This window comes from Scyliorhinus torazame, chromosome 4 (assembly GCF_047496885.1).
Source record: "Scyliorhinus torazame isolate Kashiwa2021f chromosome 4, sScyTor2.1, whole genome shotgun sequence".
In the NCBI taxonomy this organism is placed as follows: domain Eukaryota; kingdom Metazoa; phylum Chordata; class Chondrichthyes; order Carcharhiniformes; family Scyliorhinidae; genus Scyliorhinus; species Scyliorhinus torazame.
In genome coordinates this window covers 275,515,335-275,537,859 of record NC_092710.1, presented here as the reverse complement: position 1 = coordinate 275,537,859, position 22,525 = coordinate 275,515,335, and the positions used below count along the sequence as shown (strand labels likewise).

The window sequence follows — 22,525 nt, the reverse complement described above, 5'->3', positions numbered from 1 at the left end:
GACACCAGTCCTTTCCTTTTCGCTAAGTCCAGCGCTTCCTCTGGCGACTCGAAATAGAAATGTTGTTCTTCAGATGTGACCCAGAGGCGGGCCGGGTACAACAGCCCGAACTTCACCTTTTTCTTGAAAAGGGCCGACCTGATCTGATTGAATCCCGCTCTTCTGGCCACCTCTGCACTCAGGTCTTGATAGATCCGTAAAATACTGTTGTCCCACTTGCAGCTCCGTGCCTGCTTGGCCCACTACAAAACACGCTCCTTATCCAGATATCTGTGGAATCTCACCACCATTGCCCTCGGGGGGGGGGGGGGGTAGTCCCCTCCCATTCGTGGCTTCCTCGCAAGCGCTCTGTGAGCCCTGTCCATCTCCCAAGGGTCGGGGAATGCCCCATCTCCCAGCAGCTTCCCGAACATGGCCGCCTTATTCAGACTTGAATAGGTCAAGGATGAGTAGGGTTTTTCCAAATGTAGAGGATAGGTGTGATCGCTGTTCTCTTGGTCCGGTTAGCCTAAAAAGGCTGGTCCTTCCCCAAACACATAGGTTTTCGGGCTTCATTCTTTAATACCATGTCAGAGATACTCCATGTGGATTTAGATGTGTGTCCGCTGGTGGCCATATTTGGTGGGTCGGATTCGCCGGTGATTCAGTCTGGGATGGGGGCAGAGGTTGTCACCTTTGCCTCGCCCAAAGGCGAATATTGCCTAGTTGGAGGTTTCCCACTCCGTCCAGTGCCTTTGCTTGGTTGGGTGACTTGATGTGATTTCTGCGTTTGGAGAAGGTCAGACTCATCATTAGGGGGTTGGTGGAGAGAAATCTATCGAAGATGGCAGCCATTAGCTTTTAAGTTAATTACGGATTGTGCGTTTTTGTTTTACTTTTATATTTGATTGTGGCTTTTTTCCTCATTGTGTTCTTTTGTCCTGCCTTTATTATTATGAAAACATTTTAATAAACTGCTTTTATTCCATGAGCCAATTTTGCATCATGCTACCAATGTCCCATGAGTTTAATTTTTCGAACAAGTCCGTTATGGGGTACTTTGTTCTGTATCCTTTGCAAGTCCGCACACACCATATCACCCCTATTAGTCTCAACATCCCTCTGCTTTACCTTTACTTCATCAAAGAACCTGACCAAGTTCGTCAAACACTATTGCCGTTTATGAATCTGAGCTCATTCTTATTTATTAGCCATACTTTTCCAAATGTCAAATAATTTGGTTCCGGATTATTAAATAACTAACAGGTTTGAAGGGCTAACTGACTGTCTCCTGTTGTTATTGTTAGAAGCAGGAAGTCATTCTGAGGTCAATAACTTGCTGGCGCCACAGGAGTAGCAAATTCTTTCTTATGAGGGGAGGTTTGCATACTTCACTGTGTACCACTTGAAAATTAAATCTCCTTTGTGTATTGAATATATGACCATCATTGTGAACCAGGGCCATTGACAGCGAGAGTATGAGGGATAAATTGGGGCTTGAGCTAAATCATGGTTTTGATCAGTTAGCAAATGCATTTGGGAGAATCCGGAATGTGAGCAAAATCACATAAGAAGCTCTCCTGTGGTTAAATGCAAAGAAAAATAAATCATTTCAACTCTGAGGCAACACAAATTATAGGTCCACAGTAGAGGCACATTTTGTGATGGACAAGTTTACAATGTGAATTGGAAAGTTGAATAACCTCTTGAAGAATTGAATTTACCACATTAACTTCCTGGAATTTTGCCTCAGCTATGACAAGGTGGTCTTGTTTTTCTTTCCAACTGTAAAGAAAGAACCAGAATTGATTTGCTAACCAAGAATAAAGTAAGGTTCCTGTTTGCAATAATTGACTAAGCTCCACAACTGTCACCTTCTTACAGACAGCAGGCTCGAGAGTTTTTAACACAGTGTTCAGGAAACTCAGTTATGTGTGATAGTTCGTACTCGAGCAGAAGCTGGCACGAGAGCTCTGCAAAACCAAGGCCCCTATTCAGTCACTTCCTTTTTCATGGTTTAAATTAGTCATCTATGGAAGAGGATAGACACATAACAAACAATCCATTTCAGATGGGGTTTCCTCATTTGGCGCACCTCTGCTGATGGCTGAAGAGGCTAATGCTTGAGAGACAGGTTCTGCCACAAGTACCACACGTGAAGCTGCCAGGTGTCTTTGGGTATGTGACTGTCTTCAATTGTGTGGGCGTCCCCAATCCTATATTCTCAGCACCTTGTTGTATGGCTGTAAACCATGATCAACTTATAGCTATCAAGAGAAGAAGCTCAACAATTTCCATCATGGCAGTATGCAGTACACTATGGATGTGTCCTGGTACTCATCTCAAAAGCAGAGCTCCCACTTACAGCATAGGAGAATAGATATTGAAGTTTATATTCGGGGTAATGCCTGAGTCATAGCATTTACAGTGCAGAAGGAGGCCATTCGGCCCATCGAGTCTGGACCGGCCACACTTCCACCCTATCCCCGTAACCCAGTAACCCAACCCAACCTTTTTGGACACTAAGGGCAATTTAGCATGGCCAATCCACCTAACCTGCACATCTTTGGACTGTGGGAGGAAACCGGAGCACCTGGAGGGAACCCACGCAGACAAGGGGAGAATGTGCAGACTCCGCACAGACAGAGACCCGAGCTGGAAATTGAACCTGGGACATTCACCAGAATGATCCCTGAAATGAAGAGCTTGTCGTATGAGGAGCGGTTAGTAAAATCTAGAACCCGAGGGCACAATCTCAGACTAAAGGGATGATCTTTAAAACTGAGATGAGGAGGAATTTCTTCAGCCAGAGGGTGGTGAATCTGTGGAACTCTTTGCTGCAGAAGGCTTTGGAGGCCAAATCACTGAGTGTCTTTAAGACTGATATAGATAGGTTCTTGCTTAATACGGGGATCAGGGGTTATGGGGAAAAGGCAGGAGAATGGGGATGAGAAACATATCCGCCGTAATTGAATAGTGGGGCAGACTCGATGGGGCAAATGGTCGGTCTTATGTACTAAAAAATGATGAATAGTCCTCATCGTGTATAGCAGTTAATGGACTACCTGAATATTTCTGATTATGTGTCCATAACTGAGGGTAGCAATGTATTTCATTATATGTCAGCTTAACTCCGAGCCTATCCCCATTCTAGAATTTGTTTTATTGATGGGATATGGGCACCACTTTGCTAGGTCATTTAAGAGCCAATCACATTGTGGGTCTGGAGTCTGTAGGCGAGACCAAGTCGGATAGCAGATTTACTTCCCTAAAGGACATAGTGAACCATAGTGTGTTTATATGGCAATCTAATAAAATCTTTATTAGTGTCACAAGTAGGCTTACATTAACACTGAAATGAAGTTACTGTGAAATTTCCCTGGTCGCCACATTCTGGCGCCTGTTCTATACTGAGAATTCAGAATGTCCAATTCACCTAACGTTTTTCGGGACTTGTGGGAGGAAACCGGAGCACCCGGAGGAAACCCACATAGATACAGGGAGAATGTGCAGACTCCACACAGACAGTGACCCAAACTGGGAATCGAACCCGGGTCCCTAGCACTGTGAAGCAACAGTGCTAACCACTGTGCTAGACTTTTAATTTCAGATTTTTATTGAATTCAGATTTCACCATCTGGCATGCTGGGATTCGAACCCATGTTCCTTGAGCATCACCCTGGATTTCTGGATTGCTAGTCCAGTGATAGTACCACTATGCCACTGCTGACCTCCCGAACATGTAATCTAAACTGATACTCTATTGAAGCACTGAAGGAGTGCTGCACAATTGGAGGTGTCCTCCTTCAGATGCAATGTTAAACTGAAGACCTGTCTGCATGTTGGTTTGGACATGAAAAAGCTCATTATTACATTTAATTCAGTTCATATTGAATTGAAGCCAAATATCAAACAAACTATGAGGAAAAGCATTTTGATCTATCTAGAATCCAAAATTATTATGTTACTGATATACCACATTAGTTTGAGACAATAATGTTTATGACCTCATTCTGGAGCAGGAATTGGATTAGTAAAATGGCTGCTTATCACACTGCGGATTCTTAGCTAAATAAGGTACCTAAGGTACTACGTGAGCTGCTTTTGCTTCTAGGTAACATGCTTGATTTGTATTTCAGTTTACCAATGCATGCCAGAGATGGGGAAAGTAGTGATCATCTTTGGCTTTGTATGTAGCTGGTCTGAGAAGCTGCATTTGAAATGGAGAGATCCAGTGGCGTACCACAGGGATTTGTGCTGGGTCCCCTGTTGTTTGTCATTTATATTAACGACAGATGACTAGGGGATAGGACAGTACCTTTGCGGATGACATAAAGATTGGCCGGGTGATTAACAGTGAGGTTAAGTGTCTTGGGTTACAGGAAGATACAGACAGGATGGTCAAATGGGCAGAAAAGTGGCAGATGGAATTTAACCCTGAAAAGTCTGATGTGATACATTTTGGATGGAGTAATATGACAAGGAAGTATTCAATGAATGGCTTGACACTGGAAAGTTCCAAGGAACAAAGGGACCTTGGCGTGTTTGTCCACAGATCTCTGAAGGCAGAAGGGCAGGTTAATAGGGTGATGAAAAAGTCATATCGGACACTTGCCTTTATCAATTGAGGGATAGATTACAAAAGCATGGAGGTCATGCTGAAATTGTTTCGAACTTTGGTGAGGCCACAGTTGGAGACGTGTGCAATTCTGGTCGCCACATTATAGGAAGCACTGGAGAGGGTGCAGAGGCGATTCACCAGAATGTTGCCTGGGATGGAACATTAATGTTATGAACAGAGGTCGGATCGGCTTGGGTTGTTTTTGCTGGAGCAGAGAAGACTGAAGGGCGAGCTGATCGAGGTGAACAGGATTGTGGGCGGCACACTGGTTTGCACTGCCGCCTCACAGCGCCAGGGACCCAAATTCAATTTCAGCTTTGAGTGACTGTCTGTGTGGAGTTTGCATGTTCTCCCCATGTCTGCTTGGGTTTCCTCCGGGTGCTCTGGTTTCCTCCCACAGTCCAAAGATTTTTTTTTATAAATGTTTTTATTGGGTTTTTGAACATAGTATATTTACAGATATGTACACAGATTGAAATATATATAAAAAGAAAAAAACTGGTAGGATATTGTACACCAGCTCAAAAACAGCAACTCTGTACAGTTAGCAATATTACGTTTAACAAATAAGTAGGCACATGTTTGTGTGTGTGCGGGGAGGGGGGGGGGGGTGGTGGTGAGGGGGGAGAGAACTGGGGAGGTATATATACATTTGGGTGCTGGAGAAATAATTACAGTAGTTATGTCCAATACGTACGAGAATGGATCTGGTGTTGGTGTTGTTACTTGCTTGTCCCAGACGTTTTTCGCTGCGCAGGTTAGGTGGAATGGCCATGCTAAATTTTCCCCTTAGTGTCCAAAACGTTGGGTGGCGTTACTAGGTTACGGACAGGATGGGGCCGTGGGTCTAAATAGGGTGTTCCATCAAAGGGTCGCTGCAGACTCAATGGGCCGATTCTGCACTGTAGGGTTTTTATGATTCTATATTTATGAGGGGCATGGACAGGGTGGATGGGGAGCAGCTGCTCCCCTTAGTTGAAGGGTCGGTTACAAGGGGACAGAAGCTCAAGGTGAGGGCAGGAGGTTATGGGGGGATTTGAGGAAAAACCTTTTTACCCAGAGGGTGGTGATGCTCTGGAATACACTGGCTGGGAGGGTGGTAGAGATGGGTTACCTCACATTCTTTAAAAAATACCTGGATGAGCACTTGGCACGTCATAACATTTAAGGCTATGGGCCAAGTGTTGGCAAATAGGATTAGGTAGACAGATCAGGTGTTTTTCATGTGTTGGTACAGACGCGATGGGCCGAAGGGCCTCTTCTGCACTGTATTATTCTGTGATCTTTAGTGCAGATTACTTGGCAAGTTAGCCTGCCAACAGGTAGAGCAACATGGTTTGCTAATTTTTTGTCCTGTCGAATGTTATGAAATAGATTCAAATTCGTTGATTCTGTTCTGATTGTTCATGTATTACATATAAATATATCTGCTTGTTGATTTACAATTATCCTCATCTCAGTAAATTTTCTTCTGCTTTCTCCAAGATCGGAGAAATAGATTACGGGACAAGATCATATTATCCAATATATCACTAATCGTTTCATAGAATTTAGTTTTTTCATAGAATTTACAGTGCAGAAGGAGGCCATTCGGCCCATCGAGTCTGCACCGGCTCTTGGAAAGAGCACCCTACCCAAGCCCACACCTCCACCCTATCCCCATAACCCAGTAACCCCACCCAACACTAAGGGCAATTTTGGACACTCAGGACAATTTAACATGGCCAATCCACCTAACCTGCACATCTTTGGACTGTGGGAGGAAACCAGAGCACCCGGAGGAAACCCACGCACACACGGGGAGGACGTGTAGACTCCGCACAGACAGTGACCCAAGCCGGGAATCGAACCTGGGACCCTGGAGCTGTGAAGCAATTGTGCTATCCACTATGCTACCGTGCTACCGTTTCATTTGTTAAGAGTTCTGAATTGTACATTCCTCAAGTCCAAGGGAAACAAACTTGAACGGATATGCCGGGCAACTGGTGTAGCTGTCCACTGCCTGATCTACCTAGACCAGGTGAAGCATTATCAGCACGTGCTTGTGACTGCTCAACCAGAGCACCCGGAGGAAACCCACACAGACACGGGGAGAACGTGCAAACTTCACAGACAGTCACCCAAGGCCAGAATTGGACCTGGGTCCCTGACTTTGTGAGGCAGCAGTGCTAGCCACCTTGCCACCTGTGAGATCATGGCTGATCTGTGGCCTAACACCATGTACCTGCCAATCGTAAAGGCCACAGGATCCATTGCCCAGAGAGGTAATTCTGAGGCAATATCTACTGCAGTTCTCATGTTTGTAATCATACGATATTGTGGTTTGCAAATATTTGGACTTAACATCAGTGTGACAAAAATGAAGCATCTTTGTTAGTTTATCAATTTAACGTCATTTTTAAATTCTGTTAATTGTTTCTGCAAAGTATAAGACCATAAGACATTGGAGCGGAAGTAGGCCATTCAGCCCAGAGAGTCTGCTCCGCCATTCAGTGAGATCATGACCGATCTGAAATGATCATTTACAACTCCACTCTCCACATTAACCTGATTAAGCTTTGAAAATACTTAATGATCCAGTCTCCACAGACCTCAGCGGTAAAGAATTCCACAGATTCACTAAGCACGGAGAGAAGAAATTCCTCCTCATTGCTGTCGTAAATGAGCGACCCTTTACTCTGAGAGGACGCCCTCTTGTCCTAGACGCCCCCGAAAGGGGAAACAACCTCTCAACATCGAACCTGTCAAGCCGCCTGAGAATCCTATATGTCCAGATAAGGTCGCCTCTCATTGTTCTAAACTCTTAAAAAAAAAAAATTTAGAGTACCCAATTCTTTCTTTCCAATTAAGGGACAATTTAGCGTGGCCAATCGACCTACCCTGCACACCTGTTCATGTAGAAATACCTCGGTACACGTGACAATAAACAAAAAAAACAAAACGTTTTGGGTTGTTGGGGTGAGGCCCACGCAGATACGTTGAGAATGTGTAAACTTCACAAGGGATCGAACCCGGGTCCTTGGTGCCGTGAGGCAGCAGTGCTAACTACTGCATTATCGTGGTGCCCCTATTCTAAACTCTAATGAGTACAGTCCCAACCTAACTCACCTCTCCTGAGAAGAAAATACCTCCATACCCGGATCAGCCTTGTGAATCTTCTCTGGATTGCTTCCCATGCCAGTATATCTTTCCTTTGATAAGGGGACCAAAACTGTTCACCGTATTCCAGATGTAGTCTTAACTAGTGCCGTGTACAGTTTTAGCAAGACTTCCCTATTTTTATACTCCGTTCCCTTGAAATGAAGTCCAACATTCCACTTGCCTTCCCTATTAGCTGCTGAACTTGCATGCTAGCTATAGGAATGCACTTTCAGCTTGATAGCCTGTGTGTTTGAATCTTGGTTTCTGTTAAACAAAAGTGAGTTCAGTGGTAGTTGAATGCAGGTTGAATCTATTGCATAGCGCCTTTGCTAGCCCACTGTATGTGCTAATAAGACCATAAGGCATAGGAGCAGAATTAGGCCATTTGGTCCATTGAATCTGCTCCGCCATTCAATCATGGCTGATATGTTTCTCATCCCCATTCTCCTACCTTCTCCCCATAACCCCTGATCAAGAACCTATCTGTCTTAAAGACACTGATTTGACCTCCACAGCCTTCTGCTGCAAAGAGTTCCACAGATTCACCACTCTAGTTGAAGAAATTCCTCCTCATTTCTGTTTTAAAGGATTATCCCTTCAGTCTGAAGCTGTGCCCTCGGGTTCTAGTTTTTTTCTACTTGGAAACATCCTCTCCACGTCCATTCTATCCATGCCACTTAGTATTCTGTAAGTTTCAATAAGATCCCCCCTCATCCTTCTAAACTCCAAAGGGTAAAGACCCAGAGTCCTCAACCGCTCCCCATATGACAAGCTCTTCATTCCAGGGATCATTATTGTGAACCTCCTCTGGACCCTTTCCAAGGCCAGCGCATTGCCAACCATTGCTGGTATTCAAAAATCTCAACCAGAAATGGTGGATCAAACTGGCATTGTATGTATTTGATAAAAAATGGTTATCCATATAATGCTGGAAAAGCTCAGCAGCCCTGGCAGCATCTGTGGAGAGAGAAGCAGAGTTAATGTTTCGACTCTGCATGACTCTTCAGACCTCTTAAGAAGAGTCATAGAACAGTACAGCACAGGACAGGCCCTTCGGCCCACAATATTGTGCCGACCACTTATCCTAATCTAAGATCAATCTGACCCACACCCCTTCAATTTACTACTGTCCATGTGCCTGTCCAAGAGTCGCTTAAATGTCCCTAATTACTCTGACTCCACCACCTCTGCTGGCAGTGCATTCCACGCACCCACCACTCTGTGTAAAGAACCAACCTCTGACATCTCCCCTACACCTTCCTCCAATCATCTTAAAATTATGTCCCCACGAGACAGCCATTTCCGCCCTGGAAAAAGTCTCTGGCTATCCACTCTATCCATGCCTCTCATCAGCTTGTACACCTCTATCAAGTCACCTCTCTTCCTTCTTTGCTCCAGTGAGAAAAGCCCTAGCTCCCTCAACCATTCTTCATAAGACATGTCCTCCAGTCCAGGCAGCACCCTGGTAAATCTCCTCTGCACCTTCGCCAAAGCATCCACATCCTTCCTATAATGAGGCAACCAGAACTGGACACAATATTCCAAATGTGGTCTAACCAGAATTTTATAAAGCTGCAGCAAAACCTCGCGGCTCTTAAACTCAACCCCCCTGTTAATGAAAGCCAACACACCATATGCCTTCTTAACAACCCTATCAACCTGGGTGGCAACTTTGAGGGATCTATGTACGTGGACCACAAGATCTCTGTCCGTCCACACTTCCAAGAATCCTGCCTTTTACTCTGTATTCAGCATTCAAATTCGACCTTCCAAAATTAATCACTTCACATTTATCTAGGTTGAACTCTATCTGCCACTTCTCAGCCCAGCTCTGCATCCTGTCAATGTCCTGTTGTAACCTGCAACAGCCCTCGACACTATCTACAATTCCACCAACTTTTGTGTCATCAGCAAACTTACTAACCCACCCTTCCACTTCCTCATCTAAGTCATTTATAAAAACCACAAAAAGCAGAGGTCCCAGAACAGATCCCAGCGGGACACCACTGGTCACCGACCTCCAGGCGGAATACTTTCCATCCACTACCACTCGCTGTCTTCTGTCGGCCAGCCAATTTTGTATCCAGACAGTCACATTTTCCTGTATCCCATGCCCCCTAACCTTCTGAATGAGCCTACCATGGGGAACCTTATCAAATGCCTTATTGAAATCCATATACACCACATCCACTGCCCGACCTTCATCAATGTGTCTCGTAACATTCTCAAAGAATTAAACGAGGCTTGTGAGGCATGACCTGCCCCTCAGTGTAGAAGATTGTAGTTTATTCGGGCAGCATGGTCGGCACGGGCTTGGAGGGCCGAAGGGCCTGTTCCTGTGCTGTACATTTCTTTGTTCTTTGTTCTCACAAAGCCATGCTGACTATCTTTAATCAAACTATGTTTTTCTAAATAATCATAAATCCTATCTCTCAGAATCCTTTCCAGTATTTTGCTCACCACAGACGTAAGACTGACTGGTCTGTAATTCCCAGGGATTTCCCTATTCCCTTTCTTGAACAGGGGAAAAACATTTGCCTCCATCCAATCATCCGGTACTACTCCAGTGGAGAGTGAGGATGCAAAGACCATCGCCAACAGCATAGCAATCTCTTCCCTTGCTTCTTGTAGTAACCTTATGTATATCCCTGGCTCAGGGAACTTATCTATCCTGATGCTTTTCAAAATTTCCAGCACATCCTCCTCCTTAATATCAACCTGTTCGAGCCTATTAACCTGGTTCACGAGCAACAAGCTGCCTCTCTCTAGTGAATACTGAAGCAAAATATTCATTTAGGGCCTCCCGTACGTCCTCAGTCTCTAGGTGCAAGTTCTCTCCACTATCCCTGATCGGCCCTACTCTCACTCTTATTTCTTACATAAGTGTAGAACGCCTTAGGGTTTTCCCTAATCCTTCCTGCCAGGGCTTTTTCATGCCCCCTTCTAGCTCTCCTAAGTCCATTTTTGAGTTCCTTCCTGGCTACCTTGTAACCTTCTAGAGCCGTGCCAGATCCTTGCTTCCTCAACCTTACGCAAGCTTCCTTCTTCCTCTTGATTAGAAGCTCCACTTCTCTTGCCATACTAGGCTCCTTCACCTTACCAATCCTTCTTTGTCTCAGTGGGACAAAACTATCCAGCACTCGCAGCAAGTGCTCCTTAAACAACCCCCACGTTACTGTTGTGCATTTCCCTGAGAACATCTGCCCCCAATTTATGCTCCCCAGCTCCTGTCTAATAGCAGTATAATTTCCCCTCCCCCAATTAAATACCTTCCCATACTGTCTGTTCCTATCCCTCTCCATGACTATGGTAAAGGTCAAGGAGTTGTGGTCACTGCCGCCGAAATGTTAACTTCTGTTTCTCTCCACAGATGCTGCCAGACCTGCTGAGTTTTTACAGCACTTTCTATTTTTGTTTCAGACTTCCAGCATCTGCAATATTTTTCTTTTATTTTGGGGTTTCTCGTACAATGTGATTCCGGGTAGAACATTTTTATGGGGCTTTACTTTGAAGAATTTTCATAATTCTGTGGTTCAGATATCTTGTGAGTTAATCGAAAGCCAGGTCATGCAATGTCAGAAGTGGACATCCATTCTCAAAATTTTCGTTACATTTAATATTTTGAATAGGTAAATGAACAGTGGATGACACAGTGTTACATTAGTTTTCTAGTTTATGACTCGCTTTATAGATTGGATATTCTCAGTCTGCATACCAAAGATGAGAATAATCACAGGGGTACCACTCACTTAAGTTGCTACAGTGGTTCGGCTCTCTCTTTTACTCCTGCCCGTGCTAATGTTTATCTAGATATTGAAGAAGTAAGGATGTATTTTTAGGATGTTAGATCTTCCTTCTGGGAATCACTGATGACGCTAAACGCCAGTATAATACCCAGTGTGAAAACAAAAAAGCACCAGTTGGTTTAAAAAAGGTTGATATGATGGATGCGTTTTTGTATTTCTTTCAGAGTGATAGCTGGAAACAGCAGATGAATTCTGCATCCTTAATGGCAAAATATCCTTATTCACTATATTTGGTGACATGTCAATGGTATTAAGTTCTGTAGATATAAATAGATCTTAGCTTCTGAACTAAACTGTGATTACAGCAACAACAACTTGTATTAATAGATATAATACAACGTCCCAAGGTACTTCAAGGAGCATTATAAAATGATGCAGGCTATGTAGTGGCAACTTGAGTGGCAACTTTTCTGCTGACAATGCTGCAATCAAGCCAAAAGGATGTTTGGCTAGCTGCACAAATGAGTAATGTGGCAGATGAAATTTTGTGCTGATGCAATACCAGGTGTGTAGGTCATATGTCTCAACAACTGGTGGATCATATCAAACAGCATGTCCCTTCAGCTGTTCATAATAGGCAGAGTATTGACTGCACTCAACCAACCTGTGCTTGCAAAGTCTGGAGCATAATGTCCAACGTTAGATGCAATTTAGTGTTTGGACAGCATTTGCTGAACAATCCTGAGGGTGCTAAGAATTACACTAACAGCCGATTTAGGATTATCAAATCAGATGTGCTCTGTAGCTCAGTGAGGCTTGCTAGAAGGTGTTGCTATATTTACTTGCTCTAAATATGGCAGTTAATAAGGTTGTCTTCCTTAATCCTAATTATAAATATGCTTTCAGAGTCGGCAGGTATTTCTCGATACCGCCACAAGGTTCAACCGAATACCGATCAAAGAGCCAATACACCAGTTATTTAGTTCAAAGTCAATAGTATTTATTTACACACAGTATGATTTACTCATGCACAATAACACTACAGGCTAAACTATATCACTAACACCTATACTTAACTTTGGGTGCCAACTTAGGTCAGAGGAACAATGACCGTTGTTTCGGATCTGAGGCTGTTGGGTTTGAAGAGGTAACAGGAGTACAGCTAAGGTCGCCCGTCAGGTAGCGAGCGTTGAACTTGAACTTACTTGCTTCTGGTGGTGCAGGTGGAAGGGTCTCTCCGCTTGAGAGCCAATTCCAAGAGGCCAAACCTTTTGCGGGGGTTCCTTCTTATACTTGGAGGGGCTTTGCGCGCTTTTAGGCGGGCCTTAAACTTGGTCCCAATTAATTGGGCAGCTTCTTGATCACTGCCATCAATCTGAGCCAATAAAGCGGCGGTGCCTTGATGGCTGGGCGTGTCCTAGGTGGCCATTGTTTGTGTCTTCTTGTTGGGTAGTGTCTGGGACAGTATCGGCTACCTGAGCACTAGTTCTTTGTTCCTCGGAGATGGGCCATCAATATGTAAATCGACCCAGAGTTTCGGTTCCGTCTGCAGACTGCCTTACAAATAAACATTCAGGCTCTGTGCCTGCTTGTTGCTTTGCATTGTCCATTTTTCCCTGTATGCTATGCGAGTGTCCAATTTATATACTGAAAGTGGCCATCCCAGATGCCTGCAAAGGTACATATATTCACATGCAGGTACCTAGCCTTTGCAGGCAAAAGGAATATGACAAGACATTGCACCTTTTTTGGATAAATGAAAACATGGGGAGATAATAACTCCCTGTTATATTCGCCAATGCCTCAACTAGTCAGCGTCGACTTGCCAACTTATCAGTGCCCCTTTTCTCATGCAGTATAAATTGTTACTTCCTTTGAAATTTGACGTTCTTGCACCTGCCCTGATGAGTGCAAGTTGAAAAGCTTCGCTAGCATGCCCCATTTAGAAAATAACACTGAAGTGCAACATATTGAGAGCTTTGAAAATCAGTTTAGCAAAAGATATGGAATGCTAGATATTTTCCATGACACATTTTTGAACAAATCACCATTTTTGAAAGCAAACTTGTACCAGAAACAAACTTTATATCAGTTGACAATGGATTGGAATGATGGGAAAAAATTGCACCTTGAAAGACTGACACAAAATTGTGTTGCACTTGGATCCATAGGGTGGGAAATGTAAAGCCGAAGGCATGGGAAATTATGGTGGAAGCTGACACCAGTGATTACTCCTTTGTGGTTTTTGGTAAGGTTATGGAATTTCAGTTAATTAAAGGTTGTGGGCGGGCTTCCTTTAAAAAACGTTTTAACATTTTATTGTAAAGAGTTCTCTGTGACCAGTAGGTGGCAATAAATATCCATTGTTTTTATGCTTTGTATACACCATAGGAAATTGCATGAGGTTTGAACCTCTCCTAGATAAGGGGAATGCGATTTTACCATAGGCGAAACAGCAATAACCTGTTGAATATTGGACAGATTTGCTCCGATAACCCAAGCAGGATAAATAACAATAATAAAACTTAGGTGATTTCCCAGGCAGGCTGCAAAGGTTCCAAATAAAAAAAACTACGGACCAGACGGTACTTAACCTAAGAGAAAGGGGGTTAGATTTGTGAGGCATTGAAGGTTATTAAGGCAGAGTTGTTGATTATTTTTGAGGCACCAGTAGACTTTAGTAGGCTTAAGTAGGGCAGCACGGTAGCATTGTGGATAGCACAATTGCTTCACAGCTCCAGGGTCCCAGGTTCGATTCCGGCTTGGGTCACTGTCTGTGCGGAGTCTGCACATCCTCCCCGTGTGTGCGTGGGTCTCCCCCGGGTGCTCCGGTTTCCTCCCACAGTCCAAAGATGTGCAGGTTAGGTGGATTGGCTATGCTAAATTGCCCTTAGTGTCCAAAATTGCCCTTAGTGTTGGGTGGGGTTACTGGGTTATGGGGATAGGATGGAGGTGTTGAACTTGGGTAGGATGCTCTTTCCAAGAGCCGGTGCAGACTCGATGGGCCGAATGGCCACCTTCCGCACTGTAAATTCTATGATAATCTATGATTAATGCGGTGCTTATTTTCAAAAATGGGTGCCAAAGCAGACATTTTTAAAACAGATTATTAGAGTACCAAATTTTTTTTTCCCCAATTAAGGAGCAATTTAGCATGGCCAATGGACCTACCTTACACACCTGTGGGTTGTGGGGGTGAGTCCCACGCAGACACGAGGAGAATATGCACACTCCACACAGACGTGACCCTGACCCGGGGCCGCTATTGGATCCGGGTCCTCGGCGGTAGGAGGCAGCAGTGCTAACCACTGAGCCACCGTGCTGCCCTGTGCCACCGTGCCGCCCTGTGCCAAAGCAGACATGAGCAACGACTCACCTATTTATGAAATTAAAGAAACTATTATCTGAGAGGTAACCTCTAGAATGAACTAGAATTAGCCTCTCTACTTCATTTTCTTCCTTTAAGCCACACTTTAAAAACTCTTTGATGAAGCTTTTGGTCACCTGACCCATTATCTCCTTTTGTGATTCAGTGTTACACTTTGCTTTGTAATACTCCTATGGGATGTTTCAATACATTAAAGGTGCCATGCAAATATCAGCTGTTATGTAAAAATACTTAGTAAATAATAGCCAGCATGGATTCAGGGAAGGAATTACTTACCTGACCAATTTTTAAAAATGTTTTAAGCTGGTGACATTCAATTCAATTAGTATCACTAGATATCCTGAAAGGAATTAAAAAGCAAGTCTCAGTAAAAGTGACAATGAAAACATTGTTATTGTCAATAAAATCCATCTGGTTCACTAGGAAAGTAAATCTGCCATCTTTATCTGGTCTGGCCGATGTGTGACTCCAGACCCCAGCAATGTGGTTGACTCTCAAATGCTTTCTGAAATGGCCAGCCTGTCATAATCATACTCACTGAATCATACCTTACAGACATGTCCCAGACACCACCACCATTGTCTCTGAGTATGCCCTGTCCCACCAACTGGCAGATCCACCAGGTGGTGGCACTACAGTCGGAGGCAGTTGCCCTAGATATTCTCAACATTGAATTTTACATCATGATGTCTCATTGCAATAGGTCAAACATGGTCAAGGAAAGCTCCTGCTGATTGACACCTACCACCCTCCCTCAGTTGATGAAGCAGTGTTACTCCATGTTGAAACCATGAGAGGAAGGGCACAGAATACACTCTGGGTGGGGGACTTAGGTGTCCATCTCCCGTAGTGGCTTGCTACCACCATTATTGGCCGAGCTGACGAGAAGCTAAAAACCTGCTACACTGGGTCTGCGGCAGATGATGAAGATCAACAAGAGGGAAGAATCTACTTGATCTCGTCTTCACCAATCTACCTGCCGCAGCTGCATCTATCCATGACAGTATTGGCAGGAGTGATCATCGGCCAGTCCTTGTGGAGACAATGCCCCACCTTCATATTGAGGATATTCTCCATCATGTTGTGTGATGCTACCATCATGCTAAATGGGATAGATTTCAAACTCGCAACTCAAAACTGGGCATCCATGAGTTGTTGTGGGCATCAGCAGCAGTAAAATTGTATTCAGTCACAATCTGTAACCTTATGGCCTGGCAGACCCCCCACTCTACCATTACCACCAAGCTAGGGGATCAACCCTGTTTTAATAGAGTGTGCCAGGAGCAGCACCAGGCACACCTAAAATGGGGTGTCAACCTGGTGAAGCCACAATACAGGCATAGCAAATAGCACAATCCTCATGTGATGGACAGAGCTAAACGATCCCGCAACCAACGGATCAGAACTACGCACTGCAGGCCTGTTACAATCCACATCCTGGGATCAGAAACTGAACTGGACTAGCCACATTAACACTGTGGCTACCAGGTCACATCAAAGGCTAGGAATCCTACGGTGAGTAACTAATCTCCTGGACGCCCCCCCCCCCCCCCCCCCCCATCTCCCCAAAGCCTGTCCATCATTTACAAGGAACAAGTCAGGAATGTAATGGAATACTCTCCACTTGCCTGGATGAGTACAGCTTCAACAACACTCAAAAGCTCGACACCGTCCAGGCCAAAGCAGTTCGCTTGATTGCTCCCCATTCCACAAACATTCTAATCCTCCACTACCGACAAACAGTGGTAGCCGTGTGTACCATCTACAAGATGCACTGCAGTAACTCACCCAAGGTTGCTCAGACAACACCTTCCAAACCCACGCCCACTACCATCTCGAAGGACCAGAGCAGCAGATACCTGGGAACCCCACATCCAAGTCACTCACCACCCTGACTTGGAAACATATCGCAGCTACTTCACTGCCGATGTAACATCCTGGAACTCCCTCCCTAACAGCACAGTGGGTGTACCTATACCTCAAGGACTGCAGCAGTTTGAGAAGGCAACTCACCACCACCTTCTGAAGGGCAACTTCTTCATCAATGACCATTCCTCCATCATAAGGTCACAAGTTGGGATGTTTGCTGATGATTGCACAATGTTCAGCACCATTCATGACTTCTCAGACACTGAAGCAGTCTTGCTCACATGCAGCAAGACCTGGACAAAATGTAGGCTGGACTGATGAGCAGCAAGTGACATTCGTGCCACACAAGTACCAGGCAATGACCATCTCGAACAAGAGAGAATCCAACCATCTCCTCATGACATTCAGTGGTATTGCCATTGCTGAATCCCCCACCTAGATGCACAAGAGCAGTAGGTGCATGGGAGCACCACCACCTGCAAGTTCACCTCGAAGGCATACACCATTATGACTTAGGACTATCTTGTCGCTACTTGACTGTTGCAAGGTCAAAGTCCTGGATCTCCCTCCAAAATAGTACTATGTGTGTACCTCCACCATATGGACTGCAGCGCTAACCACCACATTCTCAAAGGCAATACACCCATGCCCCATGAAAGAATGAAAATAGTAGAAGACTGTATAACATATTAAAATTGGGTTTTTGGTTAACAGTAAAGGAGAAAGAGGCAAACCTATGCTGCCTATGAAAAGAAAATAGTATCGTTTGAGGAAGAGTCACATGGACTCAAAACATTAACTCTCTCTACAGATGATGTCAAACTTGCTGAATTTTCCAGTATTTTCTGTTTTTATTTCAGATTTCGAGCATCTGTCGGATTTCGCTTTTATTTTAGTGTTCAGTTAATAGTGTTTTGTCTTTGGCAATTGAAACAGTAAAAGCTCTTGCAAACCATGAAATCTCAATGTGCCATCCTTCCTGAAAATAACTGGAAATTTGAATTTCTTTTTAAACCGTTGGTAGTCTCTGAGACCTCATTGACAGTGAATTTTTTAGTGATGTCTTTTGAACTTTAGGAAGGAACATGAGAAAAATTTGACTTCATTTGTCATTCATTAGATGCTTTCCAGCATATTACCCTCTCAGTGGAACTAGGAAAGTGCAATAAATGTGCCCTTGCTGGCATTAGCCATATTCTGCAAAAGGTTTTTAAAATCGCATGTTGTTATTTATTTTTAAATCTTTTGCCTTTTCACACTATTTGCAAAGATTTTAAATGCTGCAATATGTTATTTTTTATTCTAGATTATTAACAGTAACACTGACATGAACTGCCACAGATAGTGGAGTGTAATTTAAGTGTATCATCGTCTCCGTGTTCTTAAGTGCATTTAGAATCGTTGACAGTGCCATTGAGTTTGATGTGAAGGAGTCTAAAGAGACATGAGTAATACATCCCTTGATTACCAAATAAATGCTTTGAGCTATAAAAAGACTAGTGCATTCCAAATATTTGAAATCCAAATTCAGATGGTGTTTTGAAAATTTGAAGGGTTTTGATTTTTACTATATTTTAGAAAATCTGAAAACTGGTCCCACTCACTTAAATAAACTCGACCTTCATTGGTTTGGGGGCAGATTAAAATTGTGGAGTACTATTTAATTTTTTTTTCTCTCAATTGTTCTGCCTCCTACCAAGGAAGCCATCATGAAATGTGGTTTTTGGTTTTGAAACACATTAGAATGGCAGTGTTCACTTAGCTCATATTTGCATTTTGGGTGGCGTTTTGAAAGTCTATTCATATTGAAAGAAAAATATAACATATGCTTTTGGGAAACTGGGTTTTATACATTGACAAATACTTGTGCTGAAACGATTATTTTCCCCGTTTGTTGCGCTTCAATGTACAGCGAAGCACAAGCAACTTCACAACGGAGGAAAATAATCCAAAGCATTACGTGTTTAGGAAGTTCATGTGCTGAGTGACTGATCTCCCTAGCATCAGTGATATGATTGTATTCTACCTTGCTACGTCAGTTGAAGTATTTTCTCAGATGTTTTAATTGGAAGAGAGCAAGTGGACTAGTCAGTTGTTTACTTGAAAAATTTCACCAGCAACTGAAGGCCAGTGGACAGAGTTTACATCTTTAACACAGCACTTTATTTAGATTGGTTAGAATGAGCATTGCGATGCACAAGTGTCGAGGACAAAGCAGCCGGCTTGATTGGTATCCCATCCGCAAATACTCAATCCCTCCACCATCAATGAACAGTGGCAGCTGTACGTGCCATCTATAAGATGCACTGCAGATACTCTCCAAGGCTCTATCGACAGCAACATTCTAACCCATGTATCCTAGAAAGACGAGGGCAGAAGATACCAGGGAACACCATCACCTGAAGGTTTCCCTCCAAATCACTCACCATTCTATCTTTGAAATATAGCACCGTTCCTTCACTGTCGCTGGGAACTTCCTCCCTAACAGCACTGTGGGTGCACCTGCACCTAAGGGACTGCAGCAGTTCAAGAAGGCAGCTCACCATCTCACCTTCTCAAGGGATGGGCACTAAACGCTGGCTTAGCCAGCAAAGCCCACATAAATGAGTATAAAGGAATCAGTACAATTAAATATTAAGGCAGCATTTACATTGCATATGTAATGTTGACACAACATTACTTTCAAATTCATACCGGTGCTAAATTTGTACAGTACAATATAGATGTTTAAACCCAAGACGACATCAAAGTAGAGTAAGACTCTCTCCTCTGGGAAATTACCCTGATATCCTGCCTGGCCTTAACTCTAGATTCAACCTGTATTTACCAAAGAACTACAATGTCAGCTTGGTACAATACAACTAGTATACTTCCTAAAATCATGACATTTATAAATTCTGGTACTAATAGTTTGCAACAAACCAAAGAATAATGTTTTGAACATCAAGTATAGGTACACATTAAAATATAAATAGCAAACCTAATCAGTGCCATATACAATCTGTGGAATTGTGTTGCATGCTGAGTTAGCAAAATCATTTTTCAATATCACCTTGCATTACATCAAAGTTGAATTTATTCAAGATTTATAGTCATTTTTAAAATAACGTACTGAGTAACTTAAGGGTTTTTATTATTTTAATGTTTTATTATAATCCCGATTAACGTTGAGTCACATTCGATATTTGTTGATCCCCTTTCTGCAAATTGTTATTCTTATTGGGCATTAAGCATAAAGAATGGTCTCCTGAAACAAACATGAGCCCAACTCTGTACTTTTGTGCTTGAGAAGCTAAAATAGCTGTTGGAAAATGTTTCCTGAATTAGTTTATGTGAAAATTTTTAATGTTAATTTGCGTTCAAAAGGCTTTCAACAGTTCCGGTTTGATTAGGTATTTGATTAAATGTTTGACATTTTTAATGCTTCCTTGTTGCAGTCATAAATATTGCTTTATCTTAGGAAAAGAACGAGTGTTCAATACTCCTCTCTGTGAGCAAGGCATTGTGGGATTTGGAATTGGTATAGCTGTTACAGGAGCCACAGCTATTGCAGAAATACAGTTTGCAGATTACATCTTTCCAGCCTTTGATCAGGTACGTAATTGCCATCAGAGAGCATTACTGAATTCCTGTAGATTTGGTAACTTTCTTCCTGTTTCAACACACAACTTTTCAAAATCTATGGATGAGTTAACCATATTACTTTTTAAAGTGTGCTGAATAGACATTACTATAACTATAAAGCTCAGTAAAGACATGTCATATTTATAACTTTAAACATGGGCTATATCCAGTATAGAATTTTCCGAACTGCCATTTATTTTAAAAATGGATGTTAAAAGGTTGCTAAGACGGCTCCTGAGTGCAAAGTGACCGTTGCAATTTCTGCATGGACTCGGAATGAACTCAAGTCTCCGGAAAATTTCTAACAGAATATCATGGCTGATGTTCCTCCCTTGCATGGATATACCAAGACAAAACCATTTTTGGATTGAGCATCTCCTATTATTTGTTGACTTACCCAAAAAACAAAATCAATAGGCTTCCCATTGAGCTGGAAACTTAACAGTGTAGAGAAATTATTTTATCATTAGTGGGCGTGAATGGCCATCAGTGTTCCCCAATGTATAGCAATGGCTTCTAACTTTAAATCTAATTTTTAGAATTAGTTTGCATGTGGTCACATGACTGAAACTGGCTGCAGATAATGAATCTTATTAATCCAAAAACCAGGGAGAAGCCAGTCAGTCTGCAAAGAGCACAGCAGCAGCAAAGGCAGCAACATCTATACCTTAAATAGAGACTGAACACTGTAATGCATTCAATCCTCCTTCTTTTCAAGCCCATCAGCACAGAAAATCAACCTCCTAGTAATAAGACTACAAGCAACTAACTTCATGACCTAGTGAAAAGTCCACCTGTTCAAAATTTTCCTGCAACAACTTTGATAGAGAGTTTTGATTATTGAATTCACCTAGCTACACTCCCAAAAGTGGAACAGAACCACTTTGTCATCAGGTCTGCACTGAGACAAGCCAATTTACGTGGCTTATAGACCATTCCTTTTGTTTGTAACTTGTAAAAGTGCATTTTCCTCTTTAGCTGAATTTTCCTTTATGTATGGCTGGTGAATGAGTGACGTAGAGTTAGATTTTCAGGATGAATGTTTGAATAAGTAACCGTCTTTATTTAAACCCACAAAAAGCATGTTTCTGGTTACTTGAATGCCCACATTTACCTTTTCAAAAGCATACTGATTGTAGACAGTAAGGGAACAGGGCTCAGTTCTTACTCATCTGTGTCTGTAACAATAACATTTAAGGAAACTTCTGATGATTCAAGTGACCTTTCAGCTGAATACTGATCTGCTTTCCCACGAAGTTGCGAACATGCTAGAAGGGGCACTGGAAACCAAATCCTGGGATCAAATGGCACTGATTAGCATGGTTATGTTCAGCCATATTTATGAGTAAAAATATATATTATGACAATCTTCTCCCTTTATTCAATCATGTCCTTTCTTTATACCTTTTGTGCTTTGCACCTCAGGTTTGCTAGGGCTCCTTGATGCCACTCGGTCAAATGCTGGCTTGATGTTAAGAGCAGTCACCCTCGCTTCAACTCTGGAGTTCAGTTTTTTTGACCATGTTAGGACCAAATCTGCAGCAAGGCCAGGACCTGAGTGGTCCTGGTGGAACTGTAAAAAAAGGAGGGGGAGGGGAGTCGAGCAGGTTATTGCTTAATTGCACTGTTGATGTACAGGTTAGGTGGGATGATGGGGTGGAGGAATGGGCCTAGGTAGGGTGCTCTTTCAGAGGGTCAGTGCAGACTTGATGGACCAAATGGCCTCTTTTTGCACTGTAGGGATTCTCTAGATTTCTGGCGATGACACTTCCATCACTTTGCTGATAATCGGGAATAATGGCCGGGTTGGATTTTTCCTGCTTTTATGTGAACAGGTCATATGTGCAATTTTCAACATTGCTGGATAGATGCCAGTGCTTTTGGAACTTATCAGTTTTGTGCGAGGGAATGTGGTTAAGGGATTTATTTCTAAAATAGTAGACACTGCTGCAGCTTTATCAGTGATGAAAGTAAGTTGTGAATTTCTGACTTTCATTTCAACTGTGGGTGCTGGAATGATATCTTCAGTCCTCTTACTTTGATCTTCCATGTGTTGTTTTTCTTGCTTTCTGAGTGAATACAACTTTTGATCGTCCTGCTTGATAACATCGACTTCTGTTTCATGTCCTATCATTTTCACATTTGACTATTTCAGGC

The 22,525-nt window shown here is 43.0% G+C and overlaps 1 protein-coding gene across 3 annotated transcripts in view; it reads left to right on the top strand.

Moving 5' to 3' along the window:
• The window catches only part of bckdhb (branched chain keto acid dehydrogenase E1 subunit beta), a 403,853-nt gene that overhangs the window by 55,749 nt on the left and 325,579 nt on the right, over positions 1–22,525 (top strand). For all 3 annotated transcript variants that reach the window (XM_072499807.1, XM_072499806.1, XM_072499808.1), the window contains one exon: positions 20,205–20,338. In XM_072499807.1, the coding sequence (XP_072355908.1) occupies positions 20,205–20,338 (134 nt within the window). The remainder of the gene's footprint in view (positions 1–20,204; positions 20,339–22,525) is intronic.